The sequence below is a fragment of the Entelurus aequoreus genome, linkage group LG25, assembly GCF_033978785.1.
Source record: "Entelurus aequoreus isolate RoL-2023_Sb linkage group LG25, RoL_Eaeq_v1.1, whole genome shotgun sequence".
NCBI classification, from domain to species: Eukaryota; Metazoa; Chordata; class Actinopteri; order Syngnathiformes; family Syngnathidae; genus Entelurus; species Entelurus aequoreus.
Window position 1 is genome coordinate 4,658,263 of NC_084755.1, and position 26,595 is coordinate 4,684,857.

At 38.4% G+C, this 26,595-nt stretch overlaps 2 protein-coding genes across 2 annotated transcripts in view; both read left to right on the forward strand.

Annotated features, from left to right (window-relative positions):
- The first annotated feature begins 657 nt into the window (after window positions 1-657).
- LOC133642805 (cytochrome b-c1 complex subunit 2, mitochondrial) lies at window positions 658-12,274 on the forward strand. The gene is made up of 14 exons (XM_062037195.1): window positions 658-816; window positions 3,270-3,374; window positions 3,446-3,595; window positions 4,796-4,860; window positions 5,356-5,412; window positions 5,520-5,644; window positions 5,749-5,846; window positions 5,934-5,991; window positions 6,081-6,176; window positions 9,408-9,607; window positions 9,680-9,760; window positions 9,837-9,913; window positions 9,982-10,135; window positions 12,032-12,274. The coding sequence occupies exons 1-14, from the start codon at window positions 673-675 to the stop codon at window positions 12,113-12,115; spliced, it is 1,494 nt and encodes a 497-aa protein (XP_061893179.1). The 5' UTR covers window positions 658-672; the 3' UTR covers window positions 12,116-12,274.
- A 2,667-nt stretch (window positions 12,275-14,941) lies between these two features.
- The window catches only part of mosmoa (modulator of smoothened a), a 46,099-nt gene continuing 34,445 nt past the window's right edge, over window positions 14,942-26,595 (forward strand). The window contains exon 1 of the mRNA XM_062036373.1: window positions 14,942-15,742. Coding sequence (XP_061892357.1) covers window positions 15,637-15,742 — 106 coding nt within the window. The 5' untranslated portion in view covers window positions 14,942-15,636. The remainder of the gene's footprint in view (window positions 15,743-26,595) is intronic.

A 26,595-nucleotide genomic window follows, 5' to 3' on the forward strand; every position in this document is an offset into this window, starting at 1 on the left:
ACAAGAGTATGACCTTAATAGAATTGCTTGTCAATGAAATTAATTGCATTTGAAAATGTCATACTTGAATAACAAAGTTGAAATAAGAAAAGTTTACGTTTGTTTAAGTATTTGGCAGACGCTTTTATCCAAAGCGACATACATTAAAAAAAAATACATATAAAACAATCACTGTAAACCTTATCATTTAAGGGAAGAATTTAATAGAAAATATCAATACAAAGTGTCAAGAAAGAATAAACTCTCTACTGCTGCAGCAACAGAGATACAGTCTATAGGTCCATAAACTATATAGATATCTAATGTTTATGTAGTATGTGTATATATAACCTAATCATATTGTTTATTCAATTTAAAAATAGCTGACCCTTCTCTGGGATTATATTCCCAGTTTTGATCTGGGACGTCTGGTCACTTATAGCATATAAGAATATTCTATTACTGTTAAGCAAACTATGAATAATAAAACATGTGTCCTTTATCATAGCTACACGTATGACAAAAAAAGCGCGTGAAAATCAGTGGTATTCACTGAGGTAAGATGAATTAAATGTTCATTGCTCCTGCCAAATGAATTGCACTGAGTGGAGCGGATCACCACTCCAAGATGGCGGCCCCGCGTCTCGTCAGCGCCGGTAGGCAGTAGCGCTCCATGCTGTGTACCCTTAGAACATGTCTATGTTTTCTAATGTGACACTGCGAGTGTCTGGAAGCCGCAGTGGATTGTGGGTACATCGTCACTCCGCCATATTAGTCCGACACCGGCTGGAGGAGTTTGCAGTCATGAGAGGAATTCGTTCCTTCAACAACCTCTCTGTGAGTCTAAGGTTATCTAGTTCTTGCGAATGTATAATTGTCCCGATTTATAACTAGTTTTAGGCTTCCAACTTCAAACGTGAACTTGCATTTAGTTGTCGTTAGCCTCTCGGCTAGCGTGCTAGCTGGCTAATAAAATGTCTGTAATCCTAATAGAGATATGTAATATATACAACCATGCCTGTTTAACTATTCTTATAACATGTTTTAATTTACATTTACTTATTTGTAGCGTGGTTTGTAAGCACTAACCAAGCTCGGCGCCATTTGAAGGTCACATTCGAACGAGTGCAACCTTTTTTGAAAGGGACAAGCGGTAGAAAATTGATGGATGGAGGGAAAATACCACCAGAAACGTGTTTCAATCTATTTTTATACACCATGCAATCCACTTTATTTGTATAGCACATTTAAACAAAAATGTTTTCAAAGTGCTGCACAACAATATTAAAAACAATATTCAAATATTATCCTTAGCTCCACCAATGACTGAATAAAAACATAAATATAAAAATAAATATGATTAAAAACCAATTAAAACAATAAATAAAACATCTAAATTACACAACTCACGTAGTGTTAAAAGCCAGAGAATAAAAGTGGGTCTTAAAAACAATATTCAAATATTATCCTAAGCTCCACCAATGACTGAATAAAACCAAAAAATAAATATGATTAAAAACGATTTTAAAGGTTAAAACCAATGAAAACAATAATAAATAAAAAAGTTTGGCCATTTTGAGCGTTTAATTGACCCCACAAATGTGATGCTCCAGAAACTCAATCTGCTCAAAGGAAGGTCAGTTTTGTAGCTTCTGTAACGAGCTAAAGTGTTTTCAGATGTGTGAACATGATTGCACAAGGGTTTTCTAATCATCAATTAGCCTTCTGAGCCAATGAGCAAACACATTGTACCATTAGAACACTGGAGTGATAGTTGCTGGAAATGGGCCTCTATACACCTATGTAGATATTGCACCAAAAAGCAGACATTTGCAGCTAGAATAGTCATTTACCACATTAGCAATGTATAGAGTGTATTTCTTTCAAGTTAAGACTAGTTTAAAGTTATTGCCATTGAAAAGTACAGTGCTTTTCCTTCAAAAATAAGGATGTCACCCCAAACTTTTGAAAGGTAGTGTATGTATATATGTATATATATATATGTATATATATATTTACATGTATGTGTGTGTAAATATATATATGTATCTGTTTATATTTTATTTCTGATTATTATTATTATTAATGTATTATTATTTATTTTCTTTTATTCTTTGTTTATTTAATCGATGTATTTGTAGATATTACTTTGTTGTTTTTTTTTGTTTCCTTCTTTTTTGGGGGGGGGGGTGGTATGGGTGGGATATAAACAAAAATATTTTGACATTTAGGGCAGACAATAGATATATGATTTATGTGAATATGATGTAATGGATAGGAATGTCTGATGCTGGATGTCAATAAAAATTTTTTTTTAAAAAAATCTAAATTTAAAAACACAGAGGACCACACAACTCACTTAGTGTTAAAAGCCAGAGAATAAAAGTGGGTCTTAAGACGAGACTTAAAACACTGCACTGTGGGCGCAATTAGAACAATTGAACACTCAAGGGTACAATGCTCTTTTCTTTCACAGGAAAGAGTCATTCGTATCATTTTTACAGTAGGATGTAGAGACCACACAAATCCACTCTTCATTAGGGCAGGACTATTAATACTAAAAGACATTGTAGAATTGCATCCTCTATTAGTGATGTTCAAAGCTAGAAATAAAGTTCTTCCGAAGGACTTGCAAAAGTTATTTGTGTTCACGTCTGAAGATGAGAACCACAGAAGGCCGTATGATTTTTAAACATCCAAGAGTGCGAACAAATTTGAAACAAATGTGCTTGTCTGTTGCTGGTGTGAAAGCATGGAATTCTCTAAAGACAAACTTAAGTTGCAAGAATATCTTTGAATTTAAAAAGAGTTACGAAAAGAGACAACTGGAATGACGTGTCATTGTGGAAATGCTTAAACGAAAATTAAAAAGTATGTTGGTGGAGGGAACAGTTATAAAGTAATCTAAAATAATTTGTGTTAAAAAGGGGGCAGCTAAATATAAGAATAGTATTCTTCCATCTGCTCCTTTCTGATCATGGAAATGTATAAGAAACAAAAAACAATGAAAGTGTCAACTGTACGTGGCTTGTATGTATGCATTTTCATGAAAAGAATAAAAAGAAATGAAATGAAATGATGATGAATGAAGGGGGATGCTTGTTTGGCAGCACTATGAGGTCACCCTTTCCTGTACTGGAGCCTTATTTTGGAAGGAGGCGATAGAATATATTTACTGTAGGTCAATAAATCACAAACGCATCATTCTGTCTACATGTACTCGCAAAAAGAAATGGCATTTTCCGTTTGTAGCATTGAAACAGTTCAGATTGCTCATGCCGTATTTGCAGAAACGGGGCTATGCTGCTGCCAGACGAAGTGAACCCCTGACTCAGCACTTTGATGCTACCCGCAAGCCCTCACCAGCACCACCGACCCCTCCTCAACATGTCCAGGTGGGTGATGCTTTAGTTAGCTTGCCGTCTATTCCCCGCATCAGTCTAAACAACAACTTTCTTTGTGTCAGGTGTCCAAGCTCCCAAATGGTCTGGTGATAATGTCCTTGGAGAACTACTCACCCATGTCCACCGTGGGGGTGTTTGTGAAAGCAGGGAGTCGCTATGAGACCGTGGAAAACCAGGGTGTGTCTCATGTGCTGCGGCTGGCTGCAAACCTGGTAAATTGTGATTTATGTGTATCCTCACAGGATGCCTTATTAGTTACATGGTATGGTTGTAACGATAGATAATAATAATAGATTTTATTTGTAAAAGCACTTTACATTAAGCAAACAACCTCAAAGTGCTACAGTGCATTTAAAAAAACAAAAACAAAACAACGCTAGAACCACAAATAGCTGCCCACAACAAGTAAAATAAATAGTAAAAACTAGAACAGCCTAATGGCTAGAACTAGCACACATATATCTAAAAAACGGCTTTTTTAAAAAAAAGACAGGTTTTTAAGCCTTTTTTAAAAACATCCACAGTCTGTGGTACCCTCAGGTGGTCAGGGAGAGCGTTCCACAGACTGGGAGCAGAAAGCCCGGTCTCCCATAGTTCGGAGCTTTGTCGTTGGAGGAGGTTAGCCTGTCCGGAGCGGAGGTGTCGTGTGGAGGATTTGGGGGTGAGCAGTTCTTTGAGGTAGAGGGGGGCATTTCCATGGAGGCACTGGTGAGTTGGTAGGGAGACTTTGTATTCAATCCTGAGTGGAACAGGAACCCAGTGAAGGGATTTGAGAACCAGTGTGATGTGGTGGTATTTCCGCACTCTCATCAGGATCCTAGCAGCACTATTTTGTAAGTACTGCAGCTTCTGGATGTTCTTGCTGGGGATCCCCACAAGAAGTGAGTTGCAGTAGTCTAGATCATTTTATACTCCCAAGATTCAAGTGTATCGATCTGTGCTCTGCTAGTTGGCCTTCCAGAAGATATATATCGATATAACATAAAAAAAGATCATTGATTTTATCAGTACTAGAAAAGTAAACACTGGCTTTAAAAACTTTACACTTTATATAATGTTGTTCTTGGAACTTTTATATCAATAAAGACGTTACGCGTTACACAAGCCTGTCGTCCATCTGTGATGTAATTGCCAAGCGCTATCAGCCATCACAACATATAGCAGGTACCGGAAGAGAAGCAGGCGAATGAGAAATAAGCAATACACAATTGCAGTATGGTTGTACGGTATACCGGTACTAGTATAGTATCGCGGTACTCTAACCACTAGGCCACTGAGTATTATTTTATGGGAGTGCATTGAAACCAAGAAATGTCGCAAAACAAGGACCGTCCGTATTTGTTATTCCACTTCATCTATCCAATTGGACATTTTGAAACAGACATTCCTTGTATTCCTTGTGTGTTTTGTAGACTACTAAAGGTGGCTCTGCCTTCAAGATCTGCCGCAGTGTGGAAGCTCTGGGAGGCAGTCTGAAGTGAGTGACTTAAGTAACTAAATGTAATGGCTGAATAAATATAGCAGTCCGTTCTGTGACGCTTGATACATCTTGGCTGAAATTGAAACTGCCACCATCGAATGCATAGAGAAGTTCAGCTCTGTATAATACCATTTTTAGAAAGTAAAAGTACTCAACATTTTTCAAGACTGGCGACAGACTTAAGTGTGTATTTATTTAACGTCTGCTTGGAAAAAATTCCTGTATGTATGGCATTGATAATTAAAGTCTATTACACATATAACTTAGAGCAGCTAGAGGGATTATTGTTATTATCACACGTATGCCTTTGCCATACCCTTCTGTGGTGACAATCACAAAAAAGCTAAAGCGTAAAGTAAGTCCACTGGTTGAAATTGTTTGGGCAGTTGGACTTTGGAAGATGATATCGCAAATGACTGGATATATGAACAAAATGAATGGTTGTAAGTGTAATCACACACACAAATCTTGTTGTCCTTTGCTTTCCTGTAGTGTAACATCATCCAGGGAAGCTATGGCCTACACTACAGACTGCTTAAGAGATCACCTGTGAGTTGATACTTTTGCAATGTTATCGATGAGTGTTACTAGCACAGGATTTCCTGGTTGGATAACATCCTGTGTCTTGACTTGAATATCTGTGTGTGTGTGATAAGAGATCAAATATTTGAGCATTTGGTCAACGTGACCACGGCTCAGGAGTTCAGGCCTTGGGAAGTGGACGACCTGACATCCAGGGTGAATATTGACAGAGCTTTGGCTCAGCAGTCTCCTCAAATAGGTTGGTACCAGCGTTTCCCCTAATCAGCTGGAAATGATGTCTAAAGCACTTTGGCGTCCCACGTTTACACTAAAATGTAAGTCTTTGTTCATATTTTTCTGCAGGTTTGTTAGAGAAGTTGCATGAAGCGGCGTACAAAAACGCCCTGTCCAACTCTTTGTACTGCCCCGACTACATGATTGGCCGCGTTTCTCCGGAAAAAGTATGGATCTGCACTTTTTCTTAACTGTAAAAGACCACACGCTGGCTTCCATCTGGAATTGACCATCATGTTGTTTTCCACCCGTAGCTGCAGTTATTTGTCGAAGACCATTTCACTTCTAGCAGGATGGCTCTTGTCGGACTTGGTAAGTGTCATTTTGTTATGAATACATTTGAACAGTTTATTTTCCTGTCCAACATTGTTAACGTAGCATATTTTCCTGTTTGCATTTAGGTGTAACGCACTCTGTAATGCGGCAACTGGGCGAGGGGCTCATGAGTGTCCGCAGTGGGGCCGGAGCTCCTGAGACTACGGCAGTTTACCGTGGAGGTAAAGATTTCACTCATGACAACTGTTCTGTTTGACCTGCTCTCTATACATCCCGCTTTCGAGCAGATAGTTTTACGGGTCCTGAACAGGAACGGCGAGCAGTCGTAAACAACATCGAATCAATTCCGTCACCTGTGGTTTGGAAACTGATGTAATGTGTGGAAATCTGTGAATCCCACAAAGCTGCAGCTCTTCTTAGATTGTTTTTAACTGTGTTTTTTGTAGTCCATTGCAAGAAAAGAAACTTAGTGTGAGGACAATCTTATGTAAATGAACTACCATATTTTCCAGACTATAAGGTGCACTCAAAATCCTTTCATTTTCTCAAAAATCGACAGTGCGCCTTTATAACCCGGTGCGCCTAATGTACGGAATAATTCTGGTTGTGCTTACCGACCTTGAAGCAATTTTATATGGTACATGGTGTAATGATAAGTGTGACCAGTAGATGGGAGTCACACATAAGAGATAGTTTAGACTACAATATAAAAGTAAACCACACAAAAACTTTAAATGTTCCATTGAAAATATAGAACATTACACACGGCACTCAAAAATCTGTCAAAATGTTTTAGTATGACTTTGAAGGCGCACCGCTTGATGGATTGTTGGCCCATTACGACTACCGTAGTCAGAGATACAAGTATTATGGTGTGTGTATAAGGACCGCAAAATGGCACCCTTTGACAGACATATTATTAGGGATGATGTTTGATAAGAAATTATCGAGTTCGAGCCTATTCCTTATCGATTCTCTTATCGAGTCCAGATAGGTTGTTGTATATGTATATTTGGTTTAACAAAAGCTCACTTTTATTGTATAAGAAAAAAATAAAATCTAATAAATAAACAAATATTGACTGTTACCCCCCTAAAAAAATTAAATAAGATAAATACATATTGACTGTTGTAACCCAAAGTATATTAAATGGGATTTTTCAGAAAAACAAATATATACAGTAACACAAAAACAACCAGTCTCTGTGATCACTATAGGTGTATAAATAATAATATAGTGTTAAATAAAATCAGTCCCTTGGGCACAAAACTTAAAATAATACAGCTCTCCAAAAAGTGCACTTCTGCTGCTATTGGAACATAACTGTTTGTTATGATGCTTTGACACGTTTGCACTTTATTTCTTTATTGAAAGAAAATTCTATGAAGAGAAAATTTGTTTGCAAATGTGGTTACAATGCTAAAAAATGAAAAGTTAAAGCTAAAAAAGAAATACACTTTATTGAGTTAAAATCTTTCTTTATAGGGGAAAAGATGTGATGTTATGAGCTAGGGAAAATAACAACTACACTACCCAGCATGCAACGGCAGTGACGAGCGTGCGCGGTAGCCCCGAAAAGTGTTGTTGCATGTCACCACCGGCAGCTGAGAATGAGGTTATGAGCACGCTGTGAAAGTAAACGTCAAGAACTCAGCCAACACGCCTCGTCTGCATTATTTATAATTAGACAGACAACACATAAGTGTGATTTTGTTTTGTTTACAAGGAAAGAAAAACAAAAGTTAAAGAAGGGAGATGTCATATGTATGTATGTGCTGCGGTTGCTTTAAGTTGCGACAACTGCCGTAAAGGAGGTGCGTTGCTAGCCTGGTTGCTATGTTTCCGGTTGGTCGTAAAAGTGTTGGTCATGTGTTTGTACCCTGCTCAAATCTCTCAGTAAAGTTATTCATTGGATTATAGCTTTTGTTTTGAACTTTATTACACCTTGGAGCGCGGTCCATTGTTTTCCCTGCTTTCCCTATCTGCGCCTAATGACTGAGCTACGTGACGTCCCGTCCCGGGACGGTATTCGTTCCGAGGGATTCGAATAAAGAACCAACTCTTTTTCTTTACTATAGTGGTCTCGATAACGGGTACCGGTTCTCAAAAAGGGATGCGAGTCCGAGGACTCGGTTCTTTTCTTATCGAACAACCGGGAAAACCGGTTTCGAGTATCATCCCTACATATTATCTGGTGTTTTGTGTCACAATATTATGCAAAACCAACTTTTCTTACTTTCTGGTACCTGCTGATCTGTATTTGGGATCTGCGTAAGTCCTGAAAATTTGCGCACGTCCGTGCCGACACCGTAGTCGATAAGCTTGGTTGTGGCTTGTGCAGGCGTTTGAGACACTCGTGATTTAAGGATATATAAATAAACTGATTGATTGATTTCCTGCAGCTTACATTGAATTTTGTTGAGTAATTTCACACTTCAGGGGCCGTACTTATCAAGCTTCTTAGAGTGCCATTTTACACTTAAGTCCTGAGAATTTGCAAAATTTAGTCCTACTCTCAAACTTAAGAATAAAAGCTTTTTATCAACGTTCTTAAATCTAAGAATCACTCCTACTCTCCACGATATTTAAGAGACCTTCAGAGGTGTCTTAAGTGGTTAGGAGTTGCCAGCAGGGGATGGCACTGAGGCGAGAGAGACGTGCGCGAACGTTCAGGGAACGGAACAATGTTTTTTTTTTTTTAATGACGAGCAGCTGATCAAACGGTATCGTTTAGACAGAGCAGATATTATTTTTGTCACAGATTTAATACTTTTCGATTCCTTGTTGATTTCTGCATGTGTCTGCAGTGGGCTAGTATATATAGAGCCACCCACACCAGTTTCAAATTAGTTGCCTAATTAATGAATTGGAAAGAAAATGTTATGACAGTAGCGTATGTGTGTGGCCGTGAGGTGAGTGACGTCAGTGAGTGTGTGGGCGAGAGAAGAGAGGGAGCGGTAGCGTGAGTGCCGGCGGGGACTAGTTTGTTTTGTATTATTTTGTAGTTTATTGTCAAAATATACACTCCCATTGTCCACTTAAATATTTCCAAGATATTTCTTTTTTCTTAGACAAGGGATTCCCTTCCGTGATTGGTCATTTCTATAGACACAGAAATTACGTCACCTAAAATTGCGTTTACGGCACATAGTAATGTCGTAATTCAGCTCTGAGTGTGACACTTAAGATTCAGTCCTACACTTCGCTGAAAGTGTGAGTAAGAGGCTTGATAACTAACTTTTAAGTGCAGCTTTCAGCGAAGAATTTATTTACTCTTAAGTCAACTCTCAGCAGACTTCTTAGGAGTAATTCTAAGAAGCTTGATAAGTACGGCCCCAGGTAGCCTAATATTTGTTTTTAATCAAAAGTAGTTAAAAAGCTATTTGTCCGTCATTTGTCTTATTTAACAGTTGTCCCTTTTTTCCCCCCGCACATTTGATTTCATTTTGTAGGGGAGCTTCGTATGCAGAACAATGACTCCCTGGTTCACGCGCTGGTTGTCAGCCAAGGTGGCGTGATGGCCGGCGCAGAGGCGAACGCATTTGTGGTGCTGCAAAGGATCCTGGGAGCTGGGCCGCATGTAAAGCGAGGTGCCAACGTTACCAGCAAGCTGAGTCGGGGTATTGCTGAAGCAACCACACAGCCTTTTGATGTAAGGAAAAAAACTGATCCAGCTTTTTTCTTTGACGACTCTTAGTAACATTTTTGTTTATTTTTCTTCGAGGCCTCAACCTTCAACACTTCATACTCTGACTCCGGTCTGTTTGGGATCTACACCATCTCACAAGCTCATGCTGCCGGAGACGTGAGTCCTTTTTATTTAAATCAACTTTGCGTGTGGTGCAAGTCCCCAACACTTGTGTGCCGTAACCTCGTACTAGGTGATCAGAGCTGCTGTTGCGCAAATAAAAGGTGTGGCTGAGGGCAACGTGTCTGCAGAGGACATCACCAGGGCAAAGTGAGTTCACTACAGGATGATTGTTTTTGCCAGAGATGCTCAATGAGGGTGCTCATCTTTCTGTGTAGGACTCAGGCTAAATGTGAATATCTGATGTCAATTGAGAGTTCTGAGAGTCTGATGGAGGAGATGGGTGCTCAAGCTCTGACAACTGCAGCGTACCAGCCTCCTGAGGCGGTTCTCCAGGCTATTGACGCCATCACCCAGGAGGATGTGGTCAAGGTGTCCTGTCTTTATTGCTAGCTAATAACTTCCGTATTTTTCGGACTATAAGTCGCAGTTTTTTTCATAGTTTTGCCGGGGGTGCGACTTATACTCAGGAGCGACTAGGGATGATTGTTTGATAAGGAATTATCGAGTTCGAGCCTATTATCGAATCCTCTTATCGAACCGATTCCTTATCGATTCTCTTATGGAGTCCAGATAGGTTGTTGTATATGGAAAAAAACACACAATATTTGGTTTAACAAAAGCTCACTTTTATTATACAATAAAAAAATAAAATCTAATAAATAAATAAATATTGACTGTTACCCACCTAAAAAAATAAAATAAAATAAATAAATATTGACTGTTGTTACCCAAAGTATATTAAGTGGGATTTTTCAGAGAAACAAATATATACAGTAACACAAAAACAAGCTGTCTCTGTGATCACTATAGGTGTATAAATAATAATATAGTGTTAAATAAAATCAGTCCCTTGGGCACAAAACTGAAAATAATACAGCTCTCCAAAAAGTGCACTTCTGCTGCTATTGGAACATAACTGTTTGTTATGATGCTTTGACATTTTTGCACTTTATTTTTATTTTTATTGAAAGAACATTCTATGAAGAGAAAAGTTCTTTGCAAATGTGGTTACAATGCTAAAAAATGAAAAGTTAAAGCTAAAAAAAGAAATACACTTTATTGAGTTAACATTATTTCTTTATGGGGGGAAAATGTTATGAGCTAGAGAATATAACAACTACACTACCCAGCATGCAACGGGAGTTACGAGCATGCGCGGAGCCCCCCCGAAAAGTGTTGCATGTTGCCACGCTGTGAAAGTAAACGTCAAGAACTCAGCCAACACGCCTCGTCTGCATTATTTATAATTAGACAGACAACACATCTACAGTGTGATTTTGTTTTGTTTACAAGGAAAGAAAAACAAAAGTTAAAAAAGGGAGATATGTTGTATATATATGTATGTGCTGCGGTTGTTTTAAGAACGTTGCGACAGCTGCCGTAAAGGAGGTGCGTTGCTAGCCTGGTTGCTATGTTTCCGGTTGGTTGTAAAAGTGTTGGTCATGTGTTTTACCCTGCTCAAATCTCTCAGTAAAGTTATTCGATGGATTATAGCTTTTGTTTTGAACTTTATTACACCTTGGAGCACTTTTTCCCATCCATTGTTTTCCTGCTTTCGCTATCTGCGCCTAATGACTGAGCTACGTGACGTCATTTCTTGTGATGTCCCACGGAGCATTTCTGGTCGGGACGGTATTCGAATAAAGAATCAACTCTTTTCCTTTACTATAGTGGTCTCGATAACGGGTACCGGTTCTCAAAAAGGGATTCGAGTCCGAGGACTCGGTTCTTTTCTTATCAAACAACCGGGAAAACTGGTTTCGAGTATCATCCCTAGGAGCGACTTATGTGTGAAATGATGAACACATTAGCGTAAAATATCAAATAATATTATTGATCTCATTCACGTAAGAGACTAGACGTATAAGATTTCATGGGATTTAGCGATTAGGAGTGACAGATTGTTTGGTAAACGTATAGCATGTTCTATATGTTATAGTTATTTGAATGACTTACCATAATATGTTACGTTAACATACCAGGCACCTTCTCAGTTGGTTATTTATGCCTCATATAACGTACACTTATTCAGCCTGTTGTTCACTATTCTTTAGACATTTTAAATTGCCTTTCTAATGTCTATTCTTGGTGTTGGCTTTTATCAAATACATTTCCCCCAAAAATGCGACCTATACCCCAGTGCGACTTATATATGTTTTTTTCCTTCTTTATTATGCATTTTCGGCCGGTACGACTTACACTCCGAAATATACGGTTATCATCATGTCTGTGCACGTCGAGTATTTCAATCATTTTTCTTTCCAGGCTGCAAAGAAATTTGTGGAGGGTAAGAAGACCATGGCAGCTAGTGGACATCTTATTAATACACCTTTTGTGGATGAGTTATGAAATGCCAAGTAAACCAGCAATAATCATTTTATGTGGGTATACGCAACAAAGAAACATCAAGGACCTTGAAGCCACAGATTCATGTACGCTCATTTGATGTGACCTCTTTTTTTGTCCATTTATCTGTACATCTTTGTAAATTAAAAAATAATGACCGTATGTGTTTTGAATAACGTTTGTCCACTCTTTCATCACCAGGGGAACTAGAACATACACAGTACCACTTAAAAATGTTACGCTACAATGTGTGTCTGTATGCATATTTGTTTGTGTGGAAAGAAAAAAGGTGTGTGACTGTATTCTGATTTGTGTGAATCAGAAACCCCAATTGTCTTGTCTTTTTACACACGACTTTTTCTACACTTCTGCCGTGTTATAGAGTTGTGATGATCTGAACGTGTAAAAAGACTTCTGCAACTTCACTTTTCCTTTTCCTATACTCACCGCTAGGAGGCGCCTTGCACCCACTTGTGTAATTCAGCCTTGAAGCTGTCAACATTAGACTCTCCATCACTTGCAGGCAGTAAAAGGTCATGATTTACATATTAGGCTATATGTGTATATATATATATATATACTCTATATATATATATATATATATATATATATATATATATATATATATATATATATATCAGTGACGTGGAGGCGGGGCCTCACGTGCCATCATGGAAAGAAAAAAAATTTAAAAAGAAAAAAAAATAATTAAATTGTTATATGTATCCAGTGATTATACTATAAAGTTATTTTCCATTTAACTTAACCAGTTTTAGATTATTTTTATTCAAAATCGCTGAATTTTCACATTTGCCGTTCAAATACTAAGAAGAGACTTGCTGTGATCAGCATCCAGTTGAGGCACGTCACTGCGTTGTGCCTCAACATGGATTGCGCAATGACTCGGCTAACTGTTGGCCTGCTGTGCAGTGAGAGCGTATTGCTATATGAATTATATTATACATTTCCATAGTTTAGTTAGCTGAGGTATATAATGTACAGTGTATTTTGTCAACAACTGTATGTGTGTAAGGTATTTCTAGTGCTGAGCATTCATAAAACGGCTGCGAAGACGTACTGGCTGAGGCTCGCAGTAATCCCGCCTCCTTGTGCTGGATAATGCACTCCGCCGTAGAATGCACCTCCTGACGGGAGTGTTATATCAACTAAAGTCCACACTTAAACTTTCCACGTGCAAGATTGAATCTATTTTAAAAAGTTATTTAATAAAAAGCCAAAAAGTGCAAAAACAATAATGTTCGTGTTGGAGGAGTTGTGAATGACTGCAGGGCCACAACATTAGGTACACCTGCAGACTGCAGCCCGGATTTCATATTTTAGTCATTCACAACTCCTCCAACACGAACATTATTGTTTTTGCACTTTTTGGCTTCTTATTAAATAACTTTTTTTAAATAGATTCAATCTTGCACATGGAAAGTTTAAGTGTGGGCTTTAGTTGATATAACACTCCCGTCAGGGGGTGCATTAATCCAGCACAACAGCGGCGCATGGACTTCATTTATAAGTAAAGGTACGACCATAATAACGTTCTTTTTATTAAATGTGCTTTTTTGTGTGCTACAGTTTGTATGTTTATGTTAAAGTACCAATGATTGTCACACACACACTAGGTGTAATGAAATTTGTCCTCTGCATTTGACCCATCCCCTTGTTCACCCCCTGGGAGGTGAGGGGAGCAGTGGGCAGCAGCGGCGCCACGCCCGGGAATCATTTTTGGTGATTTAACCCCCAATTCCAACCCTTGATGCTGAGTGCCAAGCAGGGAAGAATGCTGGTATGAGCTTTTAAACACAACCCGTTAACTGCTGCCAATCAAATGGTGAATAAGATACTCTTTAGGGTTCATATGTTTGTAAATCTGACTGTGATGAAGTCAGTGCCTCACCTGACATGAACCTCACTGCACGTCACTGATATATATACATACATACCCTCCACACACACACACACACATATATATATATATATATATAGGAACAAGCGGTAGAAAATGTGTGTATATATATATATATATATATATATATATATATATATATATATATATATATATATATATATATATATATATATACACACACACATTTTCTACCGCTTGTTCCTTTATATATGTATATATATATATTATATATATATGTATATATATATTATATATATATGTATATATATATTATATATATATATATTTTATATATATATATATATATTATATATACTATATATATATATTATATATATATATGTTATATATATATACATATATATATATATATATATATATATATATATATATATATATATATATATGCACACATTTTCTACCGCTTGTTCCTTTATATATGTCTATATATATTATATATATATATATTTTATATATATATATATATATATATATATATATATATATATATATATATATATATTATATATATATATTTTATATATATATATATATATATATATATATATATATATATATATATATATATATATATATATATTATATATACTATATATATATATATATTATATATCTATATATATATGTTATATATATATATATATATGTTATATATATATATATATATATATATATGTGTGTGTGTGTGTGTGTGTGTGTGTGTGTGTGTGTGTGTGTGTGTGTGTGTGTGTGTGTGTGTCTATGCATCCACATGAGATGTTTTGCTATAACCCAGATATAAATAATTTGGGGGGGGCACAACCGAGCCCAGACAAAACTGCTGAGGACACGACCCCCCCCCAATGTAGGTAATCTCGCGAGAGTGAAGCCCCCCTCCAGGACGAGAACACTCCGCCTGGACTGCAACCAAGTGGGTGTTCATGTTCGAGTTCGCTCGACCAGCAGGCAGAACGGGAGCTTCGGCTAACGGTGGAAGCCAAACAGCAGCGTCGGTGCCCTTCTACCGGACACTTTTGGACATTTAACGAGGCGTTGTGTGTGTGTGTGTGCGCCCCTCACCACCGGAGAACACCGCGGAGGGAACTAAGAAAACAGAGCGGGTACCAAATGCTAACAAAACAGAGCGGGTACCAGATGCTACCCCAGTGAGTACCAGATAGCACCACACGGTGATGGAGTCACTTTCCTCCACAGTGCTGTAAAACAAACACGGATCCTCCCCCTGGTGTGGGAGTGAAATGTTACCCATGTCGAGCAGCCTGTGGGCCGCAGCGCGACTCACGGAGTCCGGGAAGCTGTTAGCCGCCTGCTAGCTGCTGCCTGCCGGATGCTGCTGCTGAACATCCAGAGGACAACAAAAGAGGAGCTTCTTGTTTGACCCTTTGAGATGTGATGTGTGGCGTCGTTGTGTAGCTGCGAGCTCTCTGGAGCTAACGACATTGTTGCAGAATGCCCAGCGGAAACACGCCAGGGGGGGCGAGGTTAGACTGACACCAGCCGGCCTGCGGTCCCCCTGGTCCGGGTCACATTGGACTTCTCCCTCCCTACCCGCGCACTCAACAGCCTCACTGGATGAAGAAATATGGATAAACTGACCATCATTTCAGGGTGCCTCTTTTTGGCCGCTGACATATTTGCAATTGCCAGCATTGCGAACCCAGACTGGATCAACACTGGAGAATCAGCAGGTAAACAAAGCAAACCCTCCATCACATCCACTGCAGGTACATTTAACTCCACCTGTTCATTCACACCAGCTTGCACCTCCATCACATCCACTGCAGGTACATTTAACTCCACCTGTTCATTCACCCCAGCTTTCACCTCCATCACATCCACTGCAGGTACATTTAACTCCACCTGTTCATTCACACCAGCTTTCACCTCCATCACATCCACTGCAGGTACATTTAACTCCACCTGTTCATTCACACCAGCTTGCACCTCCATCACATCCACTGCAGGTACATTTAACTCCACCTGTTCATTCACACCAGCTTGCACCTCCATCACATCCACTGCAGGTACATTTAACTCCACCTGTTCATTCACACCAGCTTGCACCTCCATCACATCCACTGCAGGTACATTTAACTCCACCTGTGCATTCACACCAGCTTGCACCTCCCATCACATCCACTGCAGGTACATTTAACTCCACCTGTTCATTCACACCAGCTTGCACCTCCATCACATCCACTGCAGGTACATTTAACTCCACCTGTTCATTCACACCAGCTTGCACCTCCCATCACATCCACTGCAGGTACATTTAACTCCACCTGTTCATTCACACCAGCTTTCACCTCCATCACATCCACTGCAGGTACATTTAACTCCACCTGTTCATTCACACCAGCTTGCACCTCCATCACATCCACTGCAGGTACATTTAACTCCACCTGTTCATTCACACCAGCTTGCACCTCCATCACATCCACTGCAGGTACATTTAACTCCACCTGTTCATTCACACCAGCTTGCACCTCCATCACATCCACTGCAGGTACATTTAACTCCACCTGTTCATTCACACCAGCTTGCACCTCCATCACATCCACTGCAGGTACATTTAACTCCACCTGTTCATTCACACCAGCTTGCACCTCCATCACATCCACTGCAGGTACATTTAACTCCACCTGTTCATTCACCTCCTGTGGTTCCTTAATATTAGGGATTTACAACCACGAAGGACACTCATTCTGTATTATTATAACGACAAAAAATATATAACGTATTATAAGGCGCACTGCCGATGAATGGTCTATTTTTGATCTTTTTTCATATATAAGGCGCATATTATTATGATTTTTTTCTACATTTAAAAGACTTCCTTGTGGTCTACATCAATGTTTTTCAACCACTGTGCTTAATGTGCCGTGGGAGATTATCTAATTTCACCTACCGTATTTTTCCGAGTATAAATCACTCCGGAGTATAAGTCACATCAGCCAAAAATGCATAATAAAGAAGGAAAAAAAACATATATAAGTCGCACTGGAGTATAAGTCGCATTTTTGGGGGACTTTTATTTGATAAAAGCCAACACCAAGAATAGACATTTGAAAGGCAATTTAAAATGTCTAAAGAATAGTGAACAACAGGCTGAATAAGTGTACGTTATATGAGGCATAAATAACCAACTGGTATGTTAACATAACATATTATGGTAAGAGTCATTCAAATAACTATAACATATAGAACATGCTATACGTTTACCAAACAATCTGTCACTCCTAATCGCTAAATCCCATGAAATCTTATACGTCTAGTCTCTTACGTGAATGAGATCAATAATATTATTGGATATTTTACGCTAATGTGTTAATAATTAAGTCGCTCCTGAGTATAAGTCGCACCCCCGGCCAAACTATGAAAAAAACTGCGACTTATAGTCCGAAAAATATGGTATTTAGGTTAAAAATATTTTTTGCAAACCAGTAATTATAGTCTGCAAATGATGTGTTGTTGTTGTTGAGTGTCGGTGCTGTCTAGAGCTCGGTAGAGTAACAGTTTAATACTCTTCCATATCAGTAAGTGGCAGCTAATTGCTTTGTAGATGTTGGAAACAGCGGGAGGCAGCGTGAAGGTAAAAAGGTGTCTAATGCTTAAACCAAAAATAAACAAAAGGTGAGTGCCCCTAAGAAAAGGCATTGAAGCTTAGGGAAGGCTATGCAGAACGAAACTAAAACTGAACTGGCTACAAAGTAAACAAAAACAGAATGCTGGACGACAGCAAATACTTACTGTGGAGCAAAGACGGCGTCCACAATGTACATCCGAACATGACATGACAATCAACAATGTCCCCACAAAGAAGGATAAAAACAACTGAAATATTCTTGACTGCTAAAATAAAGTAGACGCGGGAAATATCGCTCAAAGGAAGACATGAAACTGCTACAGGAAAATACCAAAAAAAGAAAAAGCCACCAAAATAGGAGCACAAGACAAGAACTAAAACACTACACACAGGAAAACAGCAAAAAAAGGTCAAAATAAGTCAGGGTGTGATGTGACAGTACACCTACTTTGAGACAAGAGCTATCAATCAATGTTTATTTATATAGCCCTAAATCACGAGTGTCTCAAAGGGCTGCACAAGCCACAACTCAGATCCCACATCTATATTGATGCATGCTTGGTTATGCTTTAAAGTCATATCCAACAATTGCGACGACGACTTTTTACTGTCAACTGAGTTTCATTTTTTAATAATTTCTGCTGGTGGTGTGCCTCTGCATTTTTTCAACGCAAAAAATGTGCCTTGGCTGAAAAAAGGCTGAAAAACACTGGTCTACACAACATGTAAACAAACAAAACCTATGGAAGATTTGTTGCCAGAAAGAGGAACTCCTTGGTTTGGATTGAAAAAGTCAGACATCCACCAAACAACGGTTGGCTAATCTGCTAAAACAAGCTGCTAACAAGTCGTTGCTAGTGACTTGAACACATCTATTCTTTTCTATTACTTGAAGATTCAACAGGAAGAACAGTAGAGAGTAGGGCTGGGAATCTTTGGGTGTCCCACGATTCGATTCAAAATCGATTCTTGGGGTCACGATTCGATTCAGAATCGTTTTTGTTTTTTTCAATTCAACACGATTCTCGATTAAAAAACGATTTTTTTTTTATTTTTTTAAATTTTTTTAAATTTTTTTTTTTTTTAATGAAAACAATACACAACAATACCATAATAATGCAATACAATTTCAAAACAAAACCCGACCCAGCAACATTCAGAATAGCAATAAACAGAGCAATTGAGAGCACACAAACATGACACGGAACAATCTAAAAGTAGTGAGACAAAAATGAATATTATCAACAACAGTATCAATATTAGTAACAATTTCAACATAGCAGTGATTAAAAATCCCTCATTGATATTATCATTACAAACAATAATAAAAAAAAATAATACAAAAAATGAACAATAGTGTCACAGTGGCTTACACTTGCATCGCATCTCATAAAGTAAATGTTTAATGATAATATCAATGAGGGATTTTTAATCACTGCTATGTTGAAATTGTAACTAATATTGATACTATTGTTGATAATATTCATTTTTGTTTCACTACTTTTGGTTTGCTCTGTGTGGTGTTTGTGTCTCCTCTCAATGGCTCTGTTTATTGCACTTCTGAGTGCTGCTGGGTCGGGTTTGCTTTTGGAATTGGATTGCATTGTTATGGTATTGCTGTGTATTGTTTTGTTGGATTGATTAATTTAAAAAAAAAAAAAAATTAATAAAAAAAAAAAAATCAAAAAAAAAAAATCGTTTTTTTAAAAAATGAGAATCGATTCTGAATCGCACAACGTGAGAATCGCGATTCGAATTCGAATCGATTTTTTCCCACACCCCTAGTAGAGAGACATTGTTGAAATGTGACAAAATAATATTGTTACCTCAATTTATGAGCACCATTGCATGCCCCTCCAAAAGCACCACAATATTAACACGTAACATGCCTTTAAAAAGGAAAACTAACTTTTAGAGGCTAAATATTGTTTGAAACACATTACGATAGCATAAAAAAACCTTCAGACTTTGAAATAATATCGCAATATTGTACAGCGTTTACCGTGTTTTCTGAACCATAGGGCGCAACGGATTTTAAGGCGCATTAAAGGGGTCATATATTAAATGTAAAATACTTCCTTGTGGTCTTCATAACATGTAATGGTGGTTCTTTGCTCAAAATGTTGCATAGATGATGTTTTACACATCATCTTCAAGTCACTTTCTGACAGTCTCTTCAGGATGCGCCGTTTTGTGGGCGGGTCTTTTTTACGTGCCTCCACTTGGACAGCGTCTTCTCCCCGTCATCTTTGTTGTAGCGGTGTAGCGTGCAAGGACGGGAGTGGAAGAAGTGTCAAAAGATGGCGCTAACTGTTTTAATGACATTCAATCAATAACGGAGCAGCATCTCCTTATCCGGAAACAACAACCACGCCGGAAATGTGTCACGTGAAAAACCGTCCAACCGGAACTCTAATAACTAAAGTTCCTTGGGTGAATAATGTAAACTCACTACACCGGTATGTTTTAGTGCTTTCATTACTGACAGATATAAGTAAGAACTTTACACTACTTTATATTAGAAATGGCAACAGTGGAGGATGAATGTCACATAACAAGAAGGTAGAGAAAAAGAAGAAGATTATCGACTACGGGGTCGGCACGGACTACAAAGGCAGACGCGCGCAAATTTTCAGGACTTATGCAGACCCCAAATACAGATCAGCAGATACCAGAAGGTAAGAAAAGTTGCTTTTGCATAATATTGCGAAAACAAAATGCCAGATAATATATACACATCATAATAATACTCCTATGTTGAAGCACAGTACAATCCATCAAGCGGTGTGGCTTCATAGCTTACCAAAGTCCTACTAAAACATTTTGATAGATTTTTGAGCGCTGTGTGTAATGTTCTATATTTTCAATGGAACATATAACATTTTGTTGTTGTTTACTTGAGAGCCATCATAGTGCAGTCCGCACGTATCTCTTATGTTTGACTGCCATCTCCTGGTCACACTTATCACCACACCATGTACCAAATAAAATAGCTTTGAGGTGGGTATGCTCAACCAAAATTATCCCTTATATTAGGCGCACCAGGTTATAAAGCACACTGTCGAGTTTTGAGGGGGAAAAAATGATTTTAAGTGCGCCTTATAGTCCGGAAAATACGGTAATTTCCTTTGTACCCACCAAAAATAAGAATTATCCATTCATTTTTGATGTCACTTTTCCACAGTGGGGTCACTTTAGGTGAGCGGTAGGCTATAACCTGGAATTGGTTGCCAGTCAATCAGAGGGCGCATGTAGGAAAACAAACACTTATTTGGATTGACAATTTAGAGCCTCCAATTAGATAAGGTAAGATAGATAAGGTAGGTCTTTAATGTCATTGCACAAGTACAACAAAACTTTGTTTTCAGCACAAACCCGTTCAAGATTAGAAGCCTAATAGCTTTCGTTTTTGGAAGGAAGCTAGAGTACCGACGGAACCCGAATGTAACCTCATTTCTTAACGCCTTCAAGGCCCCTGTGATGCTGACAAGATTGGCGCCTATTTCATAGTTCTAAACCTGAAAATGATGTCTACATAATAGGGGTGTAATGGTATTCTAAATACCGCGGTGTTGCGTTTTTAAAATCTTACCAATAATGTTATGACGTACGACGGTATTAAACGAAAACTTGGTGGGTGAATTTTTTTCTGGCACATTTGCTTTGGTGGGTCTGGAAAATAAATGAATCTCCCAGAATCCTCTGTGCAGCGCTGGACTGCAATGTAGGGGTGTGCAGCGCCGTACAGGGGAGAGGAACAGGAAGCAGAAGTGATGTGTGTTCCACTTTGTTGTAGATAAGACTAATTGTTTAGTTTTTTTTCCAAACTGTTTGAATTATGTTGCTAACAAACAAACCCAGGTAAAAACATAACCTGCGTGGCGGAGGTACTAAAATGCGCCACGTTCGTCTCGAGCCTTCCAAGCCAAAACAGACTTGGTCAAGGCGCACCATGCGAAAGTACCTAAGCTACTTGATAAGCTACCGTCACCCGGAAAAGATGAAGCCAGCAAAGCTAAACGTCAATGTGTGTGTGGTGTTTACGTTATTAAAAGTTAAAATGGGAGTAAACTTTTCTGAGACACTGCATTTCCCAAACTAATCGAGAAAAAAAATGTCCACTGTAGAGGACACTACTTACCAGAAAGTAGAAGTTGAAAGACAGTGGATGTTACTATACCATAGGGATGATACTCGAAACCGGTTTTCCCGGTTGTTCGATAAGAAAAGAACCGAGTCCTCGGACTCGAATCCCTTTTTGAGAACCGGTACCCGTTATCGAGACCACTATAGTAAAGAAAAAGAGTTGGTTCTTTATTCAAATCCCTCGGAACGAATCCCGTCCCGACCAGAAATGCTCCGTGGGACATCACAAGAAATGACGTCACGTAGCTCAGTCATTAGGCGCAGATAGCGAAAGCAGGAAAAAAATGGACGGGAAAAAGCGCTCCAAGATGTAATAAAGTTCAAAACAAAAGCTATAATCCAATGAATAACTTTACTGAGAGATTTGAGCAGGGTACAAACACATGAAGAACACTTTTACCACCAACCGGAAACATAGCAACCAGGCTAGCAACGCACCTCCTTTACGGCAGCTGTCGCAACGTTCTTAAAGCAACCGCAGCACATACATATATGACATTTCCTTGTAAACAAAACAAAATCACACTGTATATGTGTTGTCTGTCTAATTATAAATAATGCAGACGAGGCGTGTTGGCTGAGTTCTTGACGTTTACTTTCACAGCGTGCTCATAACCTCATTCTTAGCTGCCGGGTGACGATATCCAACAACACTTTTCGGGGCTACCGCGCATGCTCGTCACTCCCGTTGCATGCTGGGTAGTGTAGTTGTTATATTCCCTAGCTCATAACATCTTTCCCCCTATAAAGAAATAATGTTAACTCAAAGTGTACTTCTTTTTTTAGCTTTAACTTTTCATTTTTTAGCATTGTAACCACATTTGCAAACAACTTTTCTCTTCATAGAATTTTCTTTCAATAAAGAAATAAAGTGCAAAAATGTCAAAGCATCATAACAAACAGTTATGTTCCAATAGCAGCAGAAGTGCACTTTTTGGAGAGCTGTATTATTTTCAGTTTTGTGCTCAAGGGACTGATTTTATTTAACACTATATTATTATTTATACACCTATAGTGATCACAGAGACAGGTTGTTTTTGTGTTACTGTATAGATTTGTTTTTCTGAAAAATCCCACTTAATATACTTTGGGTAACAACAGTCAATATTTATTTTTTTTATCTTATTTTTTTAGGGGGGTAACAGTCAATATTTATTTATTAGATTAAATTGTTTTCCTATATAATAAAAGGGTACCTCCAGGATTAGCTGATCAGCTGACCTGAGGGAGCGGGTGGGGGCGTAGAGGTGGAGCAGCTCTATGCCCCCACACTTAAAACCCTTGTTACTTTGTTGTAATAAATGTGATTAGATCATTAGATCATTATGTTTGTGTTCAATTCCAGTAAGTGTGTTTATCCTAAACTATACTGCCACTTCATTTTACACACCATTTCTCACATTTTTAAGTCTTTTTATTTATTTTTGTCATATACCACAATAACGTGATAATGTTTTGATATCGTTACATCCTTACTACAGAGGCCTAGGCGATAAATCCTTTTTCTCGCGATATTCAAGTTTTGTTGTTGTAGACTTTAACTTGTTCCAGGCATGTGATTTTTCCGTCTAAAGTCGGAATTCCGTCTTTTTTAATCTCGGGAAAAAAAAAAATTATCTTCTGTTTTTCCGTTTTTTTTCCCGACCCTAAATCAAGATTCAAGACGTACTTTATATTACGCCGTGGTTGATTGGTCGATATGTTCCTTGTGACCAATCAGGACATCTGTTATGAATGATGACGTTAATAACGCCATTTTCCATATGTAAACGATGTCGGTTCTCGAGAGAAAGGACGCTTTACGAGTAAAAGAAATTGATAAACATGTCAAAAATAAGTTTCGATGGGACTGGATGGAAAGGGAAATCACTGATACTGTTGGGAAGAAGGAAGTTACGACTTTGTTTGGTGATTTTATTCGGAAAATCGATCGTCCCGGAAAGGTTTTGTGCACGTGGTGTCATGATAATATTGACTATGGATCACGAGGTTTCAAGGCTTTGGAAGTACATGCGAAACGCCAAAAACATATGAAACAACTTGAAGCAAGGAAAACTAACTTTTCACTAGCTGGTACTTTTGGATGTCAACCGAAAGTAACATGGAGAGGAAAGATCCACCCAAACAACCCACTTCAGTTGCAGACAGGGTTGTTAATAATGAGGTAAGCTAAAAAATATTTGCTTGCGAAATACGCATGTTTGTTTTAAATATTAACCAATTATTGCTTTTCGAAATATAAATGGGTTTTTCTAAAAATAAAAAGCCACGTGAAAATATATTATGAAATTACAGAAATTCAAAGAGTCGCATTATTGATTCCAGTTAACAATTTATTTGAAATAAATTTGCATATAATACTATTTTGTAATATTAAAGGCCTACTGAAAGCCACTACTACCGACCACGCAGTCTGATAGTTTATATATCAATGATGAAATCTTAACATTGCAACACATGCCAATACGGCCGGGTTAACTTATAAAGTGACATTTTAAATCTCCCGGGAAATATCCGGCTGAAACGTCGCGGTATGATGACGTATGCGCGTGACGTAGTCAGTTAAACGGAAGTTATGGTACCCCGTAGAATCCTATACAAAAAGCTCTGTTTTCATTTCATAATTCCACAGTATTCTGGACATCTTTTGCAATTTGTTTAATGAACAATGAAGGCTGCAAAGAAGACAGTTGTAGGTGGGATCGGTGTATTAGCAGCGGACTACAGCAACACAACCAGGAGGACTTTGTTGGAGCGCTAGCCGCGCTAGCCGGCGACCTCACCTTGACTTCCTACGTCTCCGGGCCGCCAAACGCATCGGGTGAAGTCCTTCGTCCTTCTGCCGATCGCTGGAACGCAGGTGAGCACGGGTGTTGATGAGTAGATGAGGGCTGGCTGGCGTAGGTGGAGAGCTAATGTTTTTAGCATAGCTCTGCGAGGTCCCGTTGCTAAGTTGCTAAGTTAGCTTCAATGGCGTCGTTAGCACAGCATTGTTAACCTTCGCCAGCCTGGAAAGCATTAACCGTGTATTTACATGTCCACAGTTTAATAGTATTGTTGATTTTCTATCTATCCTTCCAGTCAGGAAGAACTATATGCAGTTAAAGCACGATGCTATCACGTTAGCTCGTAGCTAAAGCATTTCGCCGATGTATTGTTGTGGAGATAAAAGGCACTGAATGTCCATTTTGCGTTCTGGACTCTCATTTTCAAGAGGATATAGTATCCCAGGTGGTTTAAAATACAAATCCGTGATCCACAATAGAAAAAGGAGAGTGTGGAATCCAATGAGCCAGCTTGTACCTAAGTTACGGTCAGAGCGAAAAAAGATACGTCCATCACTGCCTCTCAAGTCCTTCACTGTAACGTTCCTCATCTACGAATCTTTCATCCTCGCTCAAATTAATGGGGTAATCATCACTTTCTCGGTCCGAATCTCTCTCGCTCCATTGTAAACAACGGGGAATTGTGAGGAATACTAGCTCCTGTGACGTCACGCTACTTCCGCTACAGGCAAGGCTTTTTTTTTATCAGCGAGCAAAAGTTGCGAACTTTATCGTGGATTTTCTCTACTAAATCCTTTCAGCAAAAATATGGCAATATCGCGAAATGATCAAGTATGACACATAGAATGGATCTGCTATTCCCGTTTAAATTAAAAAAAATCATTTCAGTAGGCCTTTAAGTTCTTATGTAGTCTGTTGAAACTATTGTCAGTGGTGTAACAATCTTGAAGGTAAGTATTTTCACACTTGTTTCATGCAATACGTCAGTGTCCTCACATTATTATTATTTCCTATTTTCAAATATGAGTAAACAATACTAAACATGTTTAATTATTTTCATAAATGTATATCCTATTTTGGCGAAAAGAATGAAATGTTTACATTTGGTATTTTGTTATATTCATCCAAAAATCCAAAAAAGAAGCTGCAAAAGCAGAGACCAAAAGGAAAATGCAGGCCGCTCAGAAATGTGCAAGGAAGGCTCACTCATGTTAGGACTCTCCGAGGAAGCTAATGTGTGAAGTGAACTGAAGTAATGTGGTAATACTGTAAATAAACTGTAGATAATAACACTGATCAATGTGACACCTGTGGAGGTGAAATGAACACAAGATGTAAATATTAGTGACTAAATACTGTTGGGACTGAACCATATACAGTGATTCATTATTATAATTAGGTTATGTATGTTCTATTAATGTTTTCATGTCTTTAAACACTAAAATATTTTCTTCAAATGGTGCTGTCTTTGTTCATTTTAGCAATTTTGGTGAAAAACCTGGACCTGGTTGGGGGCCTTCGTCCCCCAGACCCCCGGAAATGTTTTCAGTCTTTTTCATTGTGGTCAAATCACATGCCTGTTGTTCTCCTCTTACTTTGGCATTTTTTGCCCCCAGGATCTTCTGTAGCTTTCGATCTCCCCCTTTACTTGTGGCATCCTATTCAAAAAGACTCGAGGCTGTAGTCGCTGCCAAAGATGCATCAACTAAGTCAGGGGTGTCCAAACTTTTTCCATCGAGGGCCGCACACTGAAAAATCAAAGCAAGCGGGGGCCATTTTGATATTTTTTATTTTTTTAAAAACAATGCCATATATGTATAAAAAATATACATTTAGGCCTCCACTCAGGATTGATGCCGGGGACCCCGTAGGGTTTAGGTTAAAAAATATATTAAAAATGTGTCATTATTTAGTAGTATTATTATTATTGTTCAAAGTTTAAATATCTAGATCAACATTAGGTCTATCTGTCAATATAACGTTGTTTTTTTTTAAAGATTTAAATTGTATGCCCTTTTTGTCA